Here is a 21,452-nt window from a genome sequence, read left to right as displayed (position 1 = left end):
GACGTTTTTTCATGATGTGTGTATGTGTTTGTGTGTTAGTTGTTCAGTCGTATGCAACTCTTTGTGACCCCATGGACTGAAGCCTGCCAGACTTCTCTGTCCATGGAATTCTCCAGGCAAGAATACTGGAATGGGTTGCCACTTCCTTCTCCAAGGGAACTTCCTGACCCAGGGATCAAACCTGAGTCTCCTGCATTGCTGGTGGATTCTTTACCATTTGAGACAATAGGGAAGCCCTTTTATCACTATAAGATGTTGAACATTTTTCCTGCATCTATTGAGATGATCATATGATTTTTATTCTTTATTCTGTTAACATGATATATAACAGTTAGTGGCTATATATATATATATGTTGAAACATTCTCACATCCCAGTGCTAAACACCATGATATATTATCCTTTTTTATATTAATATTTTTAAATGCTTATTTATTAATATTTGTCTATGCCAAGTCTTAGGTGTGGCATGTGGGCTTAGTTCCTCTGCAGAATGTGGGATCTTCCTAGACCAGGGATTGAACCCAAGTTGCCTGCATTGGAAGGCAGATTCTTAACCATTGAACCACTAGGGAAGTCTTTATTAATCTTTGTATGTGTGTTTACTTTTTTAATTATTAAAATTTATTTTTTAATTGGGAAATACTTACTTGGGAAATGTTGTGATGGCCTTTGCCATACATCAAGATGAATCGGCCATAGGCATACATGTGTTTCTTCCTTCCTGAACCTGTCTCCCACCTCCCTCTAGACCCAATCTTCCAGGTTGTCACAGAGCCCCAGCTTTGGGTTTCCTGCATCATATATCAAAACCTCACGGGCTATCTGTTTTACATATGGAAGTGTATATGTGTAAATGCTATTCTCTCAAATCATCTCATTCTTTACATCTCCCACTGGATCCAAAAGTCTGTTATTTGTATCTGTGTCTCCTTTGATGCCTGGCACATAGGATTATCATTACTTTCTTTCTAGATTCCATATATATTCATTATTATGTGATAGTTATCTTTATCTTTCAGATTTACATCACTCTGTATGATAAGATCTAGGTTGATCTACCTCATTAGAACTGACTCAAATATGTTCCCCTGTGTAATATTCCATTGTATACATGTACCACACTTCCTTATCTATTAATCTGCCAATGGACATCTAGGTTGCTTCCATGTCCTAAGTTTGTGAACAGTGCTGCAGTGAACACTGGGGTACATGTGACTTTTTCAACTCTGTTGAAATTTCCTCGGGGAATATTCCCAGCAGTGGGATTGCTGGGTCATATGACAGTTATATTCCCAGTTTTTTAAGAATCACCACATTTTCTCCATAGTGGCTGTACCAGTTTGCATCCCCACCAACAGTGTAAGAGGGTTCCCTTTCCTCCATACCCTCTCATGCATATATTGTTTGTAGACTTTTTGATAATGGCCATTCTGACAGGTGTGAGATGATACTTCATTGTAATTTTGATTTGCATTTCTCTAATAATGAGTGATGTTGAGCATCTTGTCATGTGTATATTAGCCATCTTTATGTCTTCCTTGGAGAAATGTCTGTTTAAGTCTTTAGCCCACTTTTTGACTGAGTTGTTGGTTATTCTGGTATTGAGCTCCATGTGCTGCTTGTATATTTTGGAGATTAATTCTTTATCAGTTGTTTTGTTTGCTATTATTTTCTCCCATTCTGAGGGATGTCTTTTCACCTTGCTGATAGTTTCCTTTCAGCATCAGTATCACTCAATATCACAGTAACCATTCAATATCACAGTAATCCAAGTCTATGCCCCAACCAGTAATGCTGAAGAAGCTGAAGTTGAACGGTTCTATGAAGACCTACAAGACCTTTGAGAACTAACACCCAAAAAAGATGTCCTTCTCATTATAGGGGACTGGAATGCAAAAGTAGGAAGTCAAGAAACACCTGGAGTAACAGGCAAATTTGGCCTTGGAATACGGAATGAATCAGGGCAAAGACTAATAGAGTTTTCCCAAGAGAATGCACTGGTCATAGCAAACACCCTCTTCCAACAACATGAGAGAAGACTTTACACATGGACATCACCAGATGGTCAACACCAAAATCAGATTGATTATATTCTTTGCAGCCAAAGATGGAGAAGCTCTATACAGTCAACAAAAACAAGACCAGGAGCTGACTGTGGCTCAGACCATGAACTCCTTATTGCCAAGTTCAGACAGAAATTGAAGAAAGTAGGGAAAACCACTAGACCATTCAGGTATGACCTAAATCAAATCCTTTATGATTATACAGTGGAAGTGAGAAATAGATTTAAGGGACTAGATCTGATAGATACAGTGCCTGATGAACTATGGACTGAGGTTCATGACTTGTACAGGAGACAGGGATCAAGACCATCCCCATGGAAAAGAAAAGCAAAAAAGCAAAATGGCTATCTGGGGAGGCCTTACAAATAGCTGTGAAAAGAAGAGAAGCAAAAAGCAAAGGAGAAAAGGAAAGATATAAGCATCTGAATGCAGAGTTCTAAAGAATAGCAAGAAGAGATAAGAAAGCCTTCCTCAGTGATGAGTGCAAAGAAATAGAGGAAAACAACAGAATGGGAAAGACTAGAGATCTCTTCAAGAAAATCAGAGATACCAAGGGAACATTTCATGCAAAGATGGGCTCGATAAAGGACAGAAATGGTATGGACCTAACAGAAGCAGAAGATATTAAGAAGAGGTGGCAAGAATACACAAAAGAACTGTACAAAAAAGATCTTCAGGACCCAGATAATTACGATGGTGTGATCACTGACCTAGAGCCAGACATCCTGGAATGTGAAGTCAAGTGGGCCTTAGAAAGCATCACTACGAACAAAGCTAGTGGAGGTGATGGAATTCCAGTTGAGCTATTCCAAATCCTGAAAGATGATGCTGTGAAAGTGCTGCACTCAATATGCCAGCAAATATGGAAAACTCAGCAGTGGCCACAGGACTAGAAAAGGTCAGTTTTCATTCCAATCCCAAAGAAAGGCAATGCCAAAGAATGCTCAAAGTACCACACAATTGCACTCATCTCACACGCTAGTAAAGTAATGCTCAAAATTCTCCAAGCCAGGCTTCATCAATACATGAACCATGAACTTCCAGATGTTCAAGCTGGTTTAGAAAAGGCAGAGGAACCAGAGATCAAATTGCCAACATCCGCTGGATCATCGAGAATGCAAGAGGGTTCCAGAAAAATATCTATTTCTGCTTTATTGACTATACTAAAGCCTTTGACTGTGTGGATCACAATAAACTGTGGAAAATTCTGAAAGAGATGGGCATACCAGACCACCTGACCTGCCTCTTGAGGAACCTATATGCAGGTCAGCAAGCAACAGTTAGAACTGGACATGGAACAACAGACTGGTTCCAAATAGGAAAAGGCGTATGTCAAGGCTGTATATTGTCACCCTGCTTATTTAACTTCTATGCAGAATACATCATGAGAAATGCTGTGCTCGAAGAAGCACAAGCTGGAATCAAAATTGCCAGGAGAAATATCAATAACCTCAGATATGCAGATGACAGCACCCTCATGGCAGAAAGTGAAGAGGAACTAAAAAGCCTCTTGATGAAGGTGAAAGAGGAGAGTGAAAAAGTTGGTTTAAAGCTCAACATTCAGAAAACGAAGATCATGGCATCTGGTCCCATCACTTCATGGCAAATAGATGGGGAATCAGTGTCAGACTTTATTTTTTGTGGCTCCCAAATCACTGCAGATGGTGACTGCAGCCATGAAATTAAAAGACGTTTACTCCTTGGAAGGAAAGTTATGACCAACCTAGATAGCATATTCAAAAGCGGAGGCATTACTTTGCCAACACAGGTCCATTTAGTCAAGGCTATGGTTTTTCCAGTGGTCATGTATGGATGTGAGAGTTGGACTGTGAAGAAAGCCGAGCACCGAAGAATTGATGCCTTTGAACTGTGGTGTTGGAGAAGGCTCTTGAGAGTCCCTTGGACTGCAAGGAGATCCAACCAGTCCATTCTGAAGGAGATCAGCCCTGGGATTTCTTTGGAAGGAATGATGCTAAAGCTGAAACTCCAGTACTTTGGCTACCTCATGCGAAGAGTTGACTCATTGGCAAAGACTCTGATGCTGGGAGGGATTGAGGGCAGGAGGAGAAGGGGACGACAGAAGATGAAATGGCTGGATGGCATCACTGACTCGATGGACGTGATTCTGAGTGAAATCCGGGAGTTGGTGATGGACAGGGAGGCCTGGCGTGCTGCGATTCATGGGGTCGCAAAGAGTCGGACACGACTGAGCGACTGAACTGACTGACTTACTGAACTGATAGTTACCTTTGTTATGCAAAATTATTTATGCTTAATTATGTCCCTTTTGTTTTTATTTCCATTACTCTGTGAGGTGGGTCATAGAGGATCTTGCTTTTATTTATGTCAGTGAGTGTTCTGCCTGTGTTTTCCTCTAAGGGTTTTATATTTTCTGGTCTTACATTTAGGTCTTTAATACATTTTGAATTTATTTTTGTGTATGATGCTAGAAAGTGTTCTAGGTTCATTATTTTACATATAGTTAACCAGTTTTCCCAACACCACTTGTTAAGAGACTGTCTTTTATCCATTGTATATGCTTTCCTCCTTTATCAAAGATAAGATGTCCATCGGTGTGTAGATTTATCCCTGAATTTTCTATTTTGTTCCATTAATCTGTATTTCTGTCTGTGCCAGTACTATATGTCTTGATGACTGTAGCTTTGTAGTATAGTCTGAAGTCAGGAAGGTTTATTCCTGAAGTTGCACTCTTCTTCTCAAGTTTCCTTTGGTTATTTGGGGTCTTTTGTATTTACATACAAATTGTGAAGTTTTGTGTTCCAGTTTTGTGAAAAATACTGTTGGTGTTTTGATCAGGATTGCATTGAATCTATAGATTGATTTGGGTAGCATACTCATTTTCACTATAATGATTATTCCAATTCAAGGACATGGTATATTTTCCCGTCTATTTGTATTACCTTTGATTTGTTTCATCAGTGTTTTATAGTTTTCTGTAGGCAGTAACCTTTTGTTTCCTTAGGTAAATTTATTCTTATGTATTTTATTGTTTGTGTTGCGTTAGTGAATGGGATTATTTCCTTAATTTCTCTTTCTGATTTTTCATTGTTAGTGTATAGGAATGCAAGGGATTTCTGTATATTAATTTTATATCCTGCAACTTTACTATATTTATTAACTCCAGGAATTTTCTGGTGGAATATTTAGAGTTTTCTATGTAGAGGATTATGTCATCTGCAAACAGTGACAGTGTTACTTATTCTTTTCAATCTGGCGTCCTTTTGTTTCTTTTTATTCTCTGATTGCTATGGCTAGGACTTCCAAAATTATGCTGAATAGTCATGATGAGAGTGGGCACCCTTGTCTTGTTCCTGATTTTGGAGTAAATGCTTTCAGTTTTTCACTATTGAGGATAATGTTTGCTGTGATTTTGTCATATATGGCATTTATTATGTTGAGGTATGTTCCATCTGTGCCTACTTTCTGGAAAGTATTTATGATAAACGGGTGTTGAATTTTGTCAAAGGCTTTTTCAGCATCTATTGAAATAATCATATGTTTTTTTTATCTTTCAATTTATTATGATTTCTTTCCTTCTACTAACTTTGGGGTTTTTGTTGTTGTTGTTCTTTTTTTCTAGTTGCTTTAGGTGAAATGTTAGGTTGACGTTATTTGATGTTTCTCTTGTTTCCTGAGGTAGGATTGTATTGCTACGAACTTCCCTCTTAGCACTGCTTTTAATGAATCCCATAGGTTTTTGGGTGTCTTGTTTTCATTATCATTTGTTTCTATGCCTATTTTGATTTGCTTTTTGATTGCTTCCATGATCTTTTGGTTACTCAGAAGTGTGTTGTTTAACCTTCATATATTTGTGTTTTTTATAATTTTTTTTTCACTATACTTGATATCTAACCTTACAGTCTTGTGATAGGAGAGATGCTTGAAACAATTTCAATTGTTTTTTTTTTTTTAACTTACCAAGGTGACATTTGTGGCCCATGATGTGATCTATCCTGGAGAATGTTCCATGTGCACTTGAGAAAAAGGTAAAATCCATTGTTTTGGGGTAAAATGCCCTGTAGATATCAATTAGGTCTAACGGGTCCAATGTATCATTTCAAGCTTGTGTTTCTTTGATAATTTTCTCTCTGGATGGTCTGTCCATTAGTTTAAGTGGGGTATTAAAGTCTCCCACTATTATTGTGTTACTGTCAATTTCCCCTTTATTAGTTGTTACCATTTGCTTACGTTTTGAGGTGCTTCTATGCTGGTGCATATATATATATATAATTGTATCTTCTTCTTGGATCAATCCCTTAATCATTATGTAGTGTCCTCCTTTGTGTCTTATAATGGTCTTTATTTTAAAGTATATTTTATCTGGTATGAGTATTGCTACTCCCAATTTTTTTGGTCTCCATTTGCATGAAATATCTTTTTTCAACCCCTCATTTTCAGTCTATATTTGCCCCTAAGTGTGTCTTTGAAGTGGAGAAGGCAATGGCACCCCACTCCAGTACTCTTGCCTGGAAAATCCCATGGATGGAGGAGCCTGGTGGGCTGCAGTCCATGCGGTCTTGAAGAGTCGGACACAACTGAGCGACTTCACTTTCACTTTTTACTTTCATGCATTGGAGAAGGAAATGGCAACCCACTCCAGTGTTCTTGCCTGGAGAATCCCAGGGATGGGGGAGCCTGGTGGGCTGCCGTCTATGGGGTCGCACAGAATCGGACACGACTGAAGCAACTTAGCAGCAGCAGTGGTGTCTTTGAAGACAGCATGTACAGGGGTCTTGTTTTATGTATCCATTCGGCCAGTCTTTCGCTTTTGGTTGGGGCATTTAACCCATTTACGTTTAAGGTAATTATTGATAAGTATGATCCTATTACCTTTTACTTTATTATTCTGGGTTCATTTTTATAAACCTTTTGTGTTTACTGTCTAGAGAAGATCCTTTAGTATTTGTTGAAGGGCTGGTTTGGTGGTGCTGCATTCTCTTCAGCTTTTGTTTGTCGGTAAAGCTTTTGATTTCTCCTTGGAATCTGAAGGAGATCCTTCTGGGTAGAGTAATCTTGGTTGCAGGTTTTTCCCTTTCATAATTTTCCATTCCCTTCTGGCTTGCAGAGTTTCTGTTGAAAGATCAGCTATTATCCTTATGGGGATCCCCTTATATATTCTTTGTTGTTTTTCCCTTGCTGCTTTTAATATTTGCTCTTTGTGTTTAATTTTTGTTAGTTTGATTAATACGTGTCCTGGTATGATTCTCCTTGGGTTTTTCCTGTATGGGTCTCTATGGGCTTATTGGACGTGGGTGGCTATTTCCTCCCCATTTTAGGGAAGTTTTTGCCTATAATCTCTTCAAATATTTTCTCATTCACTTTCGTTTTGTCTTTTTCTTTTTTTTTCATTTTGTCTTTTTCTTCTGGGATGGCTATGATTCATAGTTTAAACTCCATAGATGGGAGTTTAACATTGTTCAAGTGGTATCTGAGACTATACTCACTTCTTTTTATACTTTTTCCCTCTTTGCTTTATTTAATTCCACCACTCTATCATCCAACACACTTAATCTTACTTCTGCCAAATTACTCTACTCTTGGGTCTCTCCAGAGTGTTTTTAATATCAGTTATTGCATTGTACATTACTGATTGACTATACTGCATTTCTCCTAGACCTTATTAAACTTTTTTTTACATTTTTTAATATGTGTCTCTAGTCAATTTTTCTTAACTGCATTTTGTTTTTGAGATTTTGGATCATCTTTACTGTCGTTATTCTGAATTCTTTTTCAAATAGACTCTCTCTATCCTACTCTTTTTTAAATTATTTTTTATTGAAGAATAATTGCTTTAAAGAATTTTGCTGCTTTCTGTCAAACCTCAACATGAATCAGCCATAGGTATACATATATCCCTTCCCTTTTAAACCTCCCTCCAATCTCCCTCCCCATCCAACCCCTCTAGGTTGATACAGAGCCCCTATTTGAGTTTCCTGAGTGATACAGCAAGTTACTGTTGGCTATCTATTAAACACATGGTAACAGACTGTTTCCAAATAGGAAAAGGAGAACGTCAAGGCTGTATATTGTCACCCTGCTTATTTAACTTCTATGCAGAGTACGTAATGAGAAACACTGGGCTGGAAGAAGCACAAGCTGGAATCAAGATTGCTGGGAGAAATATCAATAACCTCAGATATGCAGATGACACACCCTTATGGCAGAAAGTGAAGAGGAAATAAAAAGCCTCTTGATGAAAGTGAAAGGGGAGAGTGAAAAAGTTGGCTTAAAGCTCAACATTCAGAAAAGTAAGATTGTGGCATCTGGTCCCATCACTTCATGGCAAATAGATGGGGAAACAGTGGAAAAAGTGTCAGACTTCATTTTTTGGGGATCCAAAATCACTGCAGATGGTGATTGCAGCCAGGAAATTAAAAGACGCTTACTCCTTGGAAGGAAAGTTATGACCAACCTAGATAGCATATTCAAAAGTAGAGACATTACTTTGCCAACAAAGGTTCGTCTAGTCAAGGCTATGGTTTTTCCAGTGGTCATGTATGGATGTGAGAGTTGGACTGTGAAGAAAGCTTGGCATCGAAGAATTGATGCTTTTGAACTATGGTGTTGGGGAAGACTCTTGAGAGTCCCTTGGACTGCAAGGAGATCCAACCAATCCATCCTAAAGGAGACCAGTCCTGGGTGTTGATTGGAAGGACTGGTGCTGAGGCTGAAACTCCAGTACTTTGGCCACCTGATGCAAAGAGTTGACTCATTTGAAAAGACCCTGATGCTGGGAGGGATTGGGGGCAGGAGGAGGAGTGGACGACAGAAGATGAGATGGCTGGATGCCATCACTGACACGATGCACATGAGTTTGGGTGAACTCCAGGAGTTGCTGATGGACAGGGATGCCTGGCGTGCAGCAATTCATGGAGTGGCAAAGAGCTGGACACGACTGAGCGACTGAACTGAACTGAATGTAAGTTTCCAAGTTAATTTTTCTGTATATCTCACCTTCTCCTCCCTCTCTGTATTTCCATAAGTCTATTCTCTATGTCTGTTTCTCCATTGCTGCCCTGTAATAAATTCCTCAGTACCATTGTTCCAGATTCCATATATATGCATTAGAATACAATATTTATCTTTCTTTTTCTGACTTACTTCACTCTGTATAACAGGTTCTGGTTCATCCACCTCATTAGAACTGACTCAAATGCATTCCTTTTTATGGCTGAGTAATATTCCATGGTGTATATTACTACAACTTCTTTATCCATTCATCTATTGATGGACATCTAAGTTGCTTCCATGTTCTGCTGCTGCTAAGTCACTTCAGTCGTGTCCGACTCTGTGCGACCCCATAGAAGGCAGCCCACCAGGCTCCCCCGTCCCTGGGATTCTCCAGACAAGAACATTGGAGAGGGTTGCCATTTCCTTCTCCAATGCATGAAAGTGAAAAGTGAAAGTGCAGTCGCTCAGTCGTGTCCGACTCTTAGTGACCCCATGGACTGCAGCCTACTAGGCTCCTCCATCCATGGGATTTTCCAGGCAAGAGTACTGGAGTGGGGTGCCATTGCCTTCCATGTTCTAGCTATTGTAAACAGTGCTGCAGTGAACAATGGGATACATGTGTCTTTTTGCATTTTGGTTTCCTCAGGGCTTATGCCTAGGAGTGGGATTTCTGGGTCATATGGTGGTTTTATTCCTAGTTTTTTAAGGAATCTCCATACCACCTTCCATAATGGCTATATCAATTTACATTCCCACCAACAGTACAAGAGCACTGAATTTTCTCCACACCCTTTCCAGCATTTATTGTTTGTAGACTTTTTGATGATGGCCATTCTGACAGCATGAGGTGATATCTCATTGTAGTTTAGATTTTCATTTCCCTAATAATGAGTGATATTGAGCATCTTTTCATGTGTTTGTTACCCATCTGTATGTCTTCTTTGGAGAAATGTCTATTTAGGTCTTTTCCCAATTTTGACTGGGTTGTTTGTTTTTCTGCAATTCAGTCATATGAGCTTCTTGTATATTTTGGAAATTAATCCTTTGTCAGTTGTTTCATTTGCTATTATTTTCTCCCATTATAAAGGTTGTCTTTTCACCTTCCTTATAGGTTCCTTCACTATGCAAAAGCTTTTAAGTTTAATCATGCCCACTTGTTTACTTTGTTTTTATTTCCGATACTCTAGGAGGTGTGTCATAGAGGATCTTGTTTGATTTATCTCATTAAGTGTTGTGCCTATGTTATCCTCTAACAGTTTTATAGTTCAGTTTAGTTCAGTTCAGTTCAGTCGCTCAGTCGTGTCTGACTCTTTGAGACCCCATGAATTGCAGCACGCCAGGCCTCCCTGTCCATCACCAACTCCCAGAGTTCACTCAGACTCACATCCACTGAGTCGGAGATGCCATCCAGCCATCTCATCCTCTGTCGTCCCCTTCTCCTCCTGCCCCCAATCCCTCCCAGCATCAGTCTTTTCCAATGAGTCAACTCATCCCATGAGGTGGCCAAAGTACTAGAGTTTCAGCTTTAGCATCATTTCTTTCAAAGAACACCTAGGGATGATCTCCTTTAGAATGGACTGGTTGGATCTCCTTGCAGTCCAAGGGACTCTCAAGAGTCTTCTCCAACACCGTAGTTCAAAAGCATCAATTCTTCTGCACTCAGCCTTCTTCACAGTCTAACTCTCACATCCATACATGACCACTGGAAAAACCATAGCCTTGACTAGATGGACATTCGTTGGCAAAGTAATGTCTCTGCTTTTCAATATGCTATCTAGGTTGGTCATAACTTTGCTTCCAAGGAGTAAGCGTCTTTTAATTTCATGGTTGCAGTCACCATCTGCAGTGATTATGGAGCCCCCCAAAATAAAGTCTGACACTGTTTCCACTGTTTCCCCATCTATTTCCCATGAAGTTATGGGACCAGATGCCATGATCTTAGTTTTCTGAATGTTGAGCTTTAAGCCAACTTTTTCACTCTCCTCTTTCACTTTCATCAAGAGTCTATTTACTTCCTCTTCACTTTCTGCCATAAGGGAGGTGTCATCTGCATATCTGAGGTTATTCATATTTCTCCCAGCAATCTTGATTCCAGCTTGTGCTTCTTCCAGCCCAGCGTTTCTCATGATGCACTCTGCATAGAATTTAAATAAGCAGGGTGACAATATACAGCCTTGACATTCTCCTTTTCCTATTTGGAACCAGTCTGTTGTTCCATGTCCAGTTCTAACTGTTGCTTCCTGACCTGCATATAGGTTCCTCAAGAGGCAGGTCAGGTGGTCTGGTATGCCCATCTCTTTCAGAATTTTCCACAGTTTATTGTGATCCACACAGTCAAAGGCTTTGGTATAGTCAATAAAGCAGTGGTTTTCCCTACTTCAATTTAAGTCTGAATTTGGGAATAAGAAGTTCATGATCTGAGCCACAGTCAGCTCCCCGTGTTGATTTTGCTGACTCTATAGAGTTTCTCCATTTTTGGCTGCAAAGAATATAATCAATCTGATTTTGGTGTTGACCATCTGGTGATGTCCATGTGTAGAGTCTTCTCTTGTGTTTGCTATGACCAGTGCATTTTCTTGGCAAAATTGTATTAAGCTTTGCCCTGCTTCATTCCGTATTCCAAGGCCAAATTTGCCCGTTACTCCAGGTGTTTCTTGACTTCCTACTTTTGCATTCCAGTCCCCTATAATGAAAAGGATGTCTTTTTTGGGTGTTAGTTCTAAAAGGTCTCGTAGATCTTCATAGAACTGTTCAACTTCAGCTTCTTCAACGTTACTGGTTGGGGCATAGACTTGGATTACTGTGATATTGAATGGTTTGCCTTGGAAACGAACAGAGATCATTCTGTCATTTTTGAGATTGCATCCAAGTACTGCATTTTGGTCTCTCTTGTTGACCATGATGGCTGCTCCATTTCTTCTAAGGGATTCCTGCCCACAGTAGTAGATATAATGGTCATCTGAGTTAAATTCACCCATTCCAGTCCATTTTAGTTTGCTGATTCCTAGAATGTTGACGTTCATTCTTGCCATCTCCTGTTTGACCACTTCCAACTTGCCTTGATTCATGGACCTAACATTCCAGGTTGCTATGCAATATTGCTCTTTACAGCATCACACCTTGCTTCTATCACCAGTCACATCCACAACTGGGTATTGTTTTTGCTTTGGCTCCATCCCTTCATTCTTTCTGAAGTTATTTCTTCACTGGTCTCCAGGAGCATATTGGGCACCTACTGACCTGGGGAGTTCCTCTTTCAGTATCCTATCATTTTGCCTTTTCATACTGTTCATGGGGTTGTCAAGCCAAGAATACCAAAGTGGTTTGCCATTCCCTTCTCCAGTGGGCCACATTCTGTCAGACCTCTCCACCATGACCTGTGTAGGTGTTGCAAGAGGACATCAGAGTGCAGACACACTGAAACCATAATCACAGAAAACTAGTCAATTTAATCACACTAGGTTCACAGCCTTGTCTAACTCAATGAAACTAAGCTTTGCCCTGTGGGGCCACCCAAGATGGGCGGGTTATAACAGGATTAGAGCTAACAATAGAAAGATCTCAGTCCCATAATATACATTTTAAGATGATAGGATTAGTTAGAAGGTTCTCAAGAAGGAGAAACATGTCCTCAAGCAGGATATATTGTTGTCACTGGTACAGAGTTTAAGGGAAAAACATATCCTTGAGCAAGATGAGTTTTTTTGTTGTGCAATCATCAGCTCTGGGCTTAAAGAAAAAAAAGTTTGTCCTTTTCTCCTCCTTGAGAACTCCAGACCCCTATCTCCTCGAGAGCCCCAGACTCCTCCCTCCTCCTTGGGGACCCCAGACTTCTTATGAATCTACCTAGGAATTGACTCTCTCACCCCCCCCCCCCAACTTTTCTTTTAGGAGAATTATGTTGCCAAGGGAAAGGGGCATTGTTTTCATTCCCTAACTACTTCCTGCTGTTGAAGGGCATGGTCTCTAAAATGTTGAGGCAACATATTCTCTTAACCTCAGAGGGTCTCTGATTGAAGGGCCCCAAGTCATAGTTGGAGGAGGCTGTGGCACTCATAGGAGCCTGGACAACCATTTGTAACTTAAAAGCTTTCAAAGGGTTAGAAACAAACCCCGTTTTATAGTTACAGATGTAAGGCAAAACAGTCGTTAAACCAAGTTAAAACATAATCAAAATTAAAGGTTATATTATATCCATAGTTGCATCAGTCCATCTTAGGATTGTTAGATGTCATCAGATCAAGAAGAGGCATCACATAAGATTGTTGTTGGTGAAGGTTTTTGTAGAGTTGAAGAAAGTCCTTTCTTTGAAGCAGAGAATCTCACCATAGGAAGTCTTCAATTGATGAGGAGGGGGAGTGCTCCACAGACCCAGCGATTAGACCGACTGTGGAGGTTGAGTCAGTGGTCACCTCCCGGAGTTCTCGTAATGTCTGCTGAAAAGCTGAAAGCTGAGTCACATAGTTAATTAATTCTAAGGCTTTAGGATCTATGACAATATCTGTGCACAAAAACGGTCTGTCATAGAGACAGTCCCTTCGTAGGAGCAGTTTGAGCCCTCATTAAAGCTATGGGCAAGTTTTTAAAACAACTGTCTTGTGTTTTCTGAGTTAGCTTACACAGATGTCTCTTAATAATGCCATTAGCCTTTTCAACTTTTTCTGAAGATTGGGGTCTCCAGGAACAGTGTGATATTCTATTCCTAGAGCTTTCAGCACCCCTTGAGTTACAGTAGCTTTTAAGAGACAGCCATTGTCACTCTGAAATTTAGAGTTTAAGATCCCACTTATATCATGAGAAATCAGTACAGTAAGATTTCACTCATTCATCAACTTTAGAGGATACTGATTTTGACGTGGAAATAAGTGAGGGTCTTTGAGCTTGATAATGACAGGAACAGCATTTTGTGTTCAACCCACAGTTTTTCCATCAGCCCACACTCGGATTTACATTTTGTTCAGTTAAAAAGGGAGGGTTCCATATTCATGAAAACAGAGGCCTGGACCTTGCTTGGTATATCTCTCCCTAGAACAGTTGAGGGAGACTCTGGCATGATTTGAAATTCAAGAAAATACCATGGAGTCCTAGTTACAGCTTAAAGGACAACTGAAATAGTAATATTTGTCTCATCCAGACAGTCCCATTACAGTAGTGGATCGGGAGGAAAGCGGACCAGGGGCTTCAGTGAGCACAGAGAAAGTTGCCCTGGTGTCCAAAAGAAAATCAACTGATTGCCCTCCCCTGCCCCCAGTTCCTCAGGTATAATTAGGATGGGAGCTTGTGTGTGGACCCCTGGGCACCTTCAGTCCTGATTGTCCTGAGAGTCTGACCCCTGGGGCCTATACCTCGGAGGGCAGTCTCTCCTCAGGTATGGTCTTTTATAGACTGAACATGGGGCCGGGGTTAGCTTAGATGCCTGAAGGCATTGCCACTTGAGATGCCCTTCCTTTCCACAGTAATAACAAGCTCATCCCTTTTCACCCAGGTTCCTCTGGGCATTTTTCCTCAGGCTGTTTCAGAGCAGATCTAACAGCCATGCTGGGGCTTCAGTCTTTTGCCTGGTTCTTTTATTGCCTCCTATTTTCCTCCTCATATCCTCTACCATAATATACCACCTGAGCCAGCTGCAACAGTTTTTCTAAAGACTGATTTGGTCCAATGCCTGTTTTTGTAACTTATGGCAGATATTTGGAGCTGACTGAGTGAGAAATCTATCTTTTAAGAAAATTTCTCTGTCTGCACTTTTAGAATCAATGTCAGTAAACTTGCAGAGAGCCTCCCGTAGTCTATACTAGAGGTTTATCAGGAGTTTCCTTCTCTCCCTGTTATATGTCAGTCAACTTAGCATAGTTTAAAGTCTTAGTGTACGCTTGCTTGAGTCCTTCGAGAATACATCCAGCAAAGTGGCTCTGTTATGGAAACTGCTTGGTTCCCCATAGGGAGAAGGGCTATTTTGTGTTCTCTCTTTCCCCTTGTCTCATGTTCAAGCCATTCATCTCCAAAAGTAGGAGCTCCCCCCAAAACTCAAGCTATTGAATCAGGAGTCAGCATCTGTCCCAAGACATACATTGTATCTCTCCAAGTAAGGTCATAAAGTAAAGTTAGTCCTGTAAAGGCTTCCATGCACTTTTTGGATCCTCTAAATAGTCTCAACTACAATTGGAACTGTTTGAATCTCTACTGGGACTGAGGCAACCCCTCCTGGAAGGTGCCCTGATTCTCAGCCTGTTCAGTTGGGAGCCCCAGATACAGGAGCAAAGTAAGAGGACAGGAGGCAGCTAAAAAGGTTTCACACCCAAACCTGCACCCTTAGGACATAAATCTGGCATGTCTCACAGAGAGATAAAGAGCAACACATATAGCACTTCTACCCATTTCTCTTGTTTTCTACAGAACCAATCTAACTGTACAACAGTATCATAATTAAGAGACCCTTCAATAGGCCAGTGTTCCCCATCTTCCAAAGGATTCTGTGGCCATTAAGTATCACAGAAGATCAGGCATGTCTTTTTAAACTCTGGGTATCAAACTTGTCCCAGTTTTTTTAAATACTTTTTTTTTTTTTTTTTTACTTTAAAGGAGCAGTTCTGGAACTGCTAGCTCCCAACTGTAAAAGAAGTGGCATCCACGGCTGTGGCTTCTTTCCACTGGAGGCGTCCCTCTCCACTCCAGATAGGGGTTAGACAGACTTTCCACTAAAGCTTTCCTTCCCTGGTAGGACTTAGTCTGTCCCATACTGACACAGGTACCTTACTCGACCCTCCTGGTTCTACCACCGAGGCAGGGTGGAGATGCACAGGGGTAAGACCTGATGGCATCCCAGACTGATTTTTAGTTCCTTACCACCAAGACCTTTGTTGATTTTCCCTTGTCTCTGAAGCCACCCAGAGTGTAACAGAGTAGATTTTCAAAATGTTTCCCAAGCTAGGACTATTAGGGAAGCATCCATGTTCTATGTGCCTGTGCACATTTCTGAGTACAGTCCTGATCACAATAGAAGAGGTGAGTTATAAAGGGATGAACAACAATCAAGATGTCTGTTCTGTCACCATACCAGTATATGTGATAGCAAAAGGGTTGGCCAGCGAGGAAAAAATTTTTTTTTTCCTTAAGCTACTATGGCTGATCCTTCCAGTTCATTCTCACAGATTCCACAAAAGGAATATCTAAGGAGTTGAAACAAACGCCACCAGAGAGCCTCCTCTGATCCACTAACAGTTAGCACTACCAAAGGAAGAAGCCCACTGTACTTCCAATCTGACCAGATCCTACAATTCCTAATCTGTGTCCTCAAAAAACTCATGGTCACCAGCAATACTTTTATCCACATAGATTAGAGGGACAGCTGTGACAAAGACTCACTTTCAGGTCACTGGCCTCAGAGGCAGGTAGCCAAGAGAGTGACCTCGAGCCTGAGGGGCGTTCCTGGAGCTAGAGCTACATCTCGCTCCCAAACGTGCTTTTGTAACTTTCAGCTCCTAGCAAGGCTAGGCGCTTCCATACATGGAGTCTAAGTAAAAGTACACAGTAACAGCATGGATAACAAGTCCCTTGAAAGTCTATGACCCAACAGATTAGGTTAGTAGTTCTGATTTCCCACACAATTATGAAATGGTCAAAGAGGCCAGGAAAAGACGACCTAGAAAGGAAAGTTTGTTCCACACGCTTTGCCCATTTCTAGCTGCTCCCCTCGCAGGGACATTGGGTGTCTCTTGGCATTGGTAGGTCAGTATAAACCCCTAACAAGGCTTCCCTTTTGGGGGCTGCCTTCAGTCATTCTGAGGCACCGTGAAGCCACAGAGCAGGGCTCATCACTTGGTTCACACAGGGCATGTCATTCATTCACACAAGCACACCATATAGTGAAGTAAAAGGACAAACGTATAATGAGAAAGCAGAGAGGCTAGAGCTCTTGAGCATTCTTACCTTGTCCTGAAGATTCAAGATGAGCCCCCAAGATGATAGCTCACAGTGAACGATGTTGGATTTGTGATGTCCAAAGAAGATTTAGCTTTGGGACCAGGGACCAGGCTTGATAACTCAAGAGCTTTTGTATAGCAGAGTTTTATTAAAGTATGAAAAGGGACAGAGAAAGCTTCTGACATAGACATCAGAAAGGGGACAGAGAGTGCCCCCTGGCACCAGTGTTTTTTATCTGTAATCCTCCAAGTGGTTCTGATGCATGCTCAAGTTTGAGAACCATTGCCCTATCCTACTAACATAGCTAACAAGGCCTATAAAAAGAATCAGTTCACTGTATCACTAAACTCGTAAGTTTTACATCATTGATTTTGATTTCTTCTCTCCAACTCTTTCTGTGTACATGTCTTCACTGTCCACTTGTGTCATTTCAGTTTCTAAGTGGCACATCTTTGGGCAAATATCTCAAAACATTTTTTTCTTGTCCTCAGTGACAAAGAAGGCTGGCTGTTCATTACCACTAAGATTAAGTCAAATCATAACCTTATTTTTTTAACCTTTCATAATTTTATACATCCTCTAAGTTCAAATTATAACTAGAACCTGAGAAAAGGTTGAATGAAGAGCAAACAAAGTAATCATGTAACAGTTTTTTTCTGGTGCTCAACTAATTGAATATCTATATATCTATATCTAGGGCTTCCCTGGTAGCTCAGCTGGTAAATAATGTCTGCAATGTGGGAGACCTATATCTACCTTCCAAAGGAGACCAAAAAAAAAAAAAAGAAAACACTTTTGGGTGTTTTCCTTCAAATCTCATGCCAGATAAAGGATAAGGAGAACATGCCAAATCATTAGTCACAGAACAGACTCCCTCTTCATTTTCTCTTTTCATTTTCCTAGATATTAATAGGACAAATATTCTAGAACATCAAACTTAAATTCTTCTTCTATAGAAGATTAATTCAACTGTTGATAAAATTAATCCCATGAGATTCTTTTAAGAATTTACATTTTTAATCTACATAATGACAGTATGTTCTTTGCTATTCAGTAAAAACTCTTTATCTCCATTGGGGACAATAAGATGAGGAAAGATGAGGTTCTGGCAGTCTGGAAGAAGTTTCTTCATGACATAAAATTGAGATGAATCTACTGTGCTGTAGATTCCCTAAATGCTTTTGTGTTCTGTTTCAGTTCTATAGAAACTAAAAAAGTTAGGGCTTTGAGTAATTCTAGTCAGGACATGACTGAGGGACTTCATTTTCACTTTTCACTTTCATGCATTGGAGAAGGAAATGGCAACCCACTCCAGTATTCTTGCTTGGAGAATCACAGGGACGGCGGAGCCTGGTGGGCTGCTGTCTATGGGGTCGTGCAGAGTTGGACATGACTAAAGCGACTTAGCAGCAGCAGTAGCAGCAGTAGCAGCAGTTGGTGTCAAGCTCCACTTCTCCCAGTTCACAATGGCTCATCTTTTCCTTGGGAATGAAGTCAAATAAACACCTACCTTGAATGAGGTTTTAATAATACTTAATGAGTATAATGAAAGCACATTCCATTAGGTGTTATGGAATATATAAATTAAACATTCCTGGACTTCATAGAAAGAAGACTTTCATCTCATAAATACTATCTATTTCCCCTCAACTTTTTATTCATTCCTTCTCTAGTTGCATCTTGAAACAGACTTTCAACACATTTCAGGCCTGGATTACTATCTGTTTCTCCAACTGCCATCAGTCAGCCCATAGGTTAACTTTCTTTCAAAATTCCTTTGCCATTTCCTATCATATTATATCAAAACTCTTCTGCCTAGCTTTAAGGCTATCATTTGGCTCATCCTTCCCAACCAACTTTATTTTATACTATTTCCCAAACAGCAAGTCTTCTTCCCCTAGGTTAACTGTGAAATTCATTTTCTTTTTCTTAGGGAAAAGCTGAAGAAACAAGGGAAAGAAAAAAAAAGAAAAGAATGTTACTGAAATCTGTAATAGCAAAACTTTATTTATAATTGCTTTTAAGGAATATTTTTAGTGCATGCTGAGAAAACAGTAATATTCCAAACATATAGGTTACTATCTGATGAGGAATATAAGATGATGTTGGAAAAGGCTTTGGCATACACAACAACTGAAACCAGGTTATTAGAACACTTACACTATTAGAACATTGTTATCGGAACACTTACATATCACCTACTTTTATGTCACACCACATTCATAGACAGTTTATCTTCTAACTTCTTACTGGCTATTTGAGTAAATAGCGTTCAAGGTTATACATTAAGACTGGGGAGTAGGGAAGAAATGCAGAAGTGATAAGCATCACAACATTTCACAGCCTATATATACTAATACAACATTAAGAAATAGTATTCCAATTTTTTTCCTGAAACAGCATTTGGCAAAGTTTTAGCGCATGAGAAGACACTGCTTTGGCCCATCCACTCTTTCCAGCTTTTCAAAGTGTTTCCTGGCATTGCGAATATTGATCAGAGTAGCTGCAGAAGCTGAGGATGGGGTAGGGAAGATATCCAACACAGTTAGTACAAATAGCCAAAGGAATATACTACTAATAAAAAAGAAAAAAAAACGAAAGAGAGCCAAATCCCTCAATTTATGTCACAGAGAACCTATGTCCGAAGTTAACCAGAGTTTAATTTTTCTGAGTAAAAGATTTGTTTATATTCTAAACATAATATTAAAAAAAATTTTTTTTCAAACTCGTTTAGTTTGGAGCTAGTAGTAAAACATTATCTTCTGCTATATTCTAATATTATCATAAGATAGATAATTTAAGAGATAATTTAAATTTCTGGGAAATCCTAGAAATATTGCTAGAACCTTTATTTTAATAGTTGTGATTGATATAAATATTATGGCATGGAGGCACCAAATATCTCTCTCTATGACCCTAACACAAATATGGGAGTACGGTACTTAGAAATATACAATGACATATAAAATGGTTCAACAATGAAAAGCTCAGAGCTTAGAGTGACTAGTCCTTTAAAAATATACCCCATGTCGAGCCAAGTCATACATTTGAGTTTATTTTCTTTAAAATCCCCAGATTTAGTAATTTGATTTCTGAAACTCCGATGAAGAAAAATATAATACCCTAGAGTTTAAATTATTTCTAAGCTTCAAAATATACATCAATTAAATAAAAATTATTTACCATTAGACAGAATGTGATCCAGTGGAGAAGGGAATGGCAAATCACTTCAGTATTCTTGCCTTGAGAACCCCATGAACAGTATGAAAAGGCAAAATGATAGGATACTGAAAGAGGAACTCCCCAGGTCAGTAGGTGCCCAATATGCTCCTGGAGATCAGTGGAGAAATAACTCCAGAAAGAATGAAGGGATGGAGCCAAAGCAAAAACAATACCCAGTTGTGGATGTGACTGGTGATAGAAGCCAGGTCCGATGCTGTAAAGAGCAATATTGCATAGGAACCTGGAATGTTAGGTCCATGAATCAAGGCAAGTTGGAAGTGGTCAAACAGGAGATGGCAAGAATGAACGTCAACATTCTAGGAATCAGCAAACTAAAATGGACTGGAATGGGTGAATTTAACTCAGATGACCATTATATCTACTACTGTGGGCAGGAATCCCTTAGAAGAAATGGAGTAGCCATCATGGTCAACAAGAGAGACCAAAATGCAGTACTTGGATGCAATCTCAAAAACGACAGAATGATCTCTGTTCATTTCCAAGGCAAACCATTCAATATCACAGTAATCCAAGCCTATGCCCCAACCAGTAATGCTGAAGAAGCTGAAGTTGAACGGTTCTATGAAGACCTACAAGACCTTTTAGAACTAACACCCAAAAAAGATGTCCTTTTCATTATGGGGGACAGGAATGCAAAAGGAGGAAGTCAAAAAAACACCTGGAGTAACGGGCAAATTTGGCCTTGGAGTACGGAATGAAACAAGGCAAAGGCTAAGAGATTTTTGCCAAGAGAATGCACTAGTCACAGCAAACACCCTCTTCCAACAACACAAGAGAAGACTCTACACATTGACATCACCAGATGGTCAACACCAAAGTGAGATTGATTATATTCTTTGCAGCCAAAGATGGAGAAGCTCTATACAATCAGCAAAAACAAGACCAGGAGCTGACTGTGGCTCAGATCATGAACTCCTTATTGCCAAATTCAGACTAAAATTGAAGAAAGTAGGGAAAACCACTAGACCATTAATGTATGATCTAAATCAAATCCCTTATGATTATACAGTGGAAGTGAGAAATGGATTTAAGGGAGTAGATCTGACAGGGTGCCTGATGAACCATGGACGGAAGTTCGTGACATTGTACAGGAGACAGGGATCAAGACCATCCCCATGGAAAAGAAATGCAAAAAAGCAAAATGGCTGTCTGGGGAGGCCTTACAAATAGCTGTGAAAAGAAGAGAAGTGAAAAGCAAAGGAGAAAAGGAAAGATATAAGCATCTGAATGCAGAGTTCCAAAGAGTAGCAA

General features: G+C 39.9%; 1 protein-coding gene across 3 annotated transcripts in view; it reads right to left on the bottom strand.

Annotated features, from left to right (window-relative positions):
• Nucleotides 1–12,478: 12,478 nt before the first annotated feature.
• The window catches only part of RRAGB (Ras related GTP binding B), a 47,670-nt gene continuing 38,696 nt past the window's right edge, over nucleotides 12,479–21,452 (bottom strand). For 2 of the 3 annotated variants that reach the window (XM_005891914.3, XM_070365621.1), the window contains one exon: nucleotides 18,447–19,470. In XM_005891914.3, coding sequence (XP_005891976.2) covers nucleotides 19,373–19,470 — 98 coding nt within the window. In that variant the 3' untranslated portion in view covers nucleotides 18,447–19,372. The other variant, XM_070365620.1, reaches the window with a different exon arrangement.

The sequence above is a fragment of the Bos mutus genome, chromosome X (genome assembly GCF_027580195.1).
Source record: "Bos mutus isolate GX-2022 chromosome X, NWIPB_WYAK_1.1, whole genome shotgun sequence".
NCBI classification, from domain to species: Eukaryota; Metazoa; Chordata; class Mammalia; order Artiodactyla; family Bovidae; genus Bos; species Bos mutus.
This window is presented reverse-complemented; position numbering and strand designations above follow the sequence as displayed.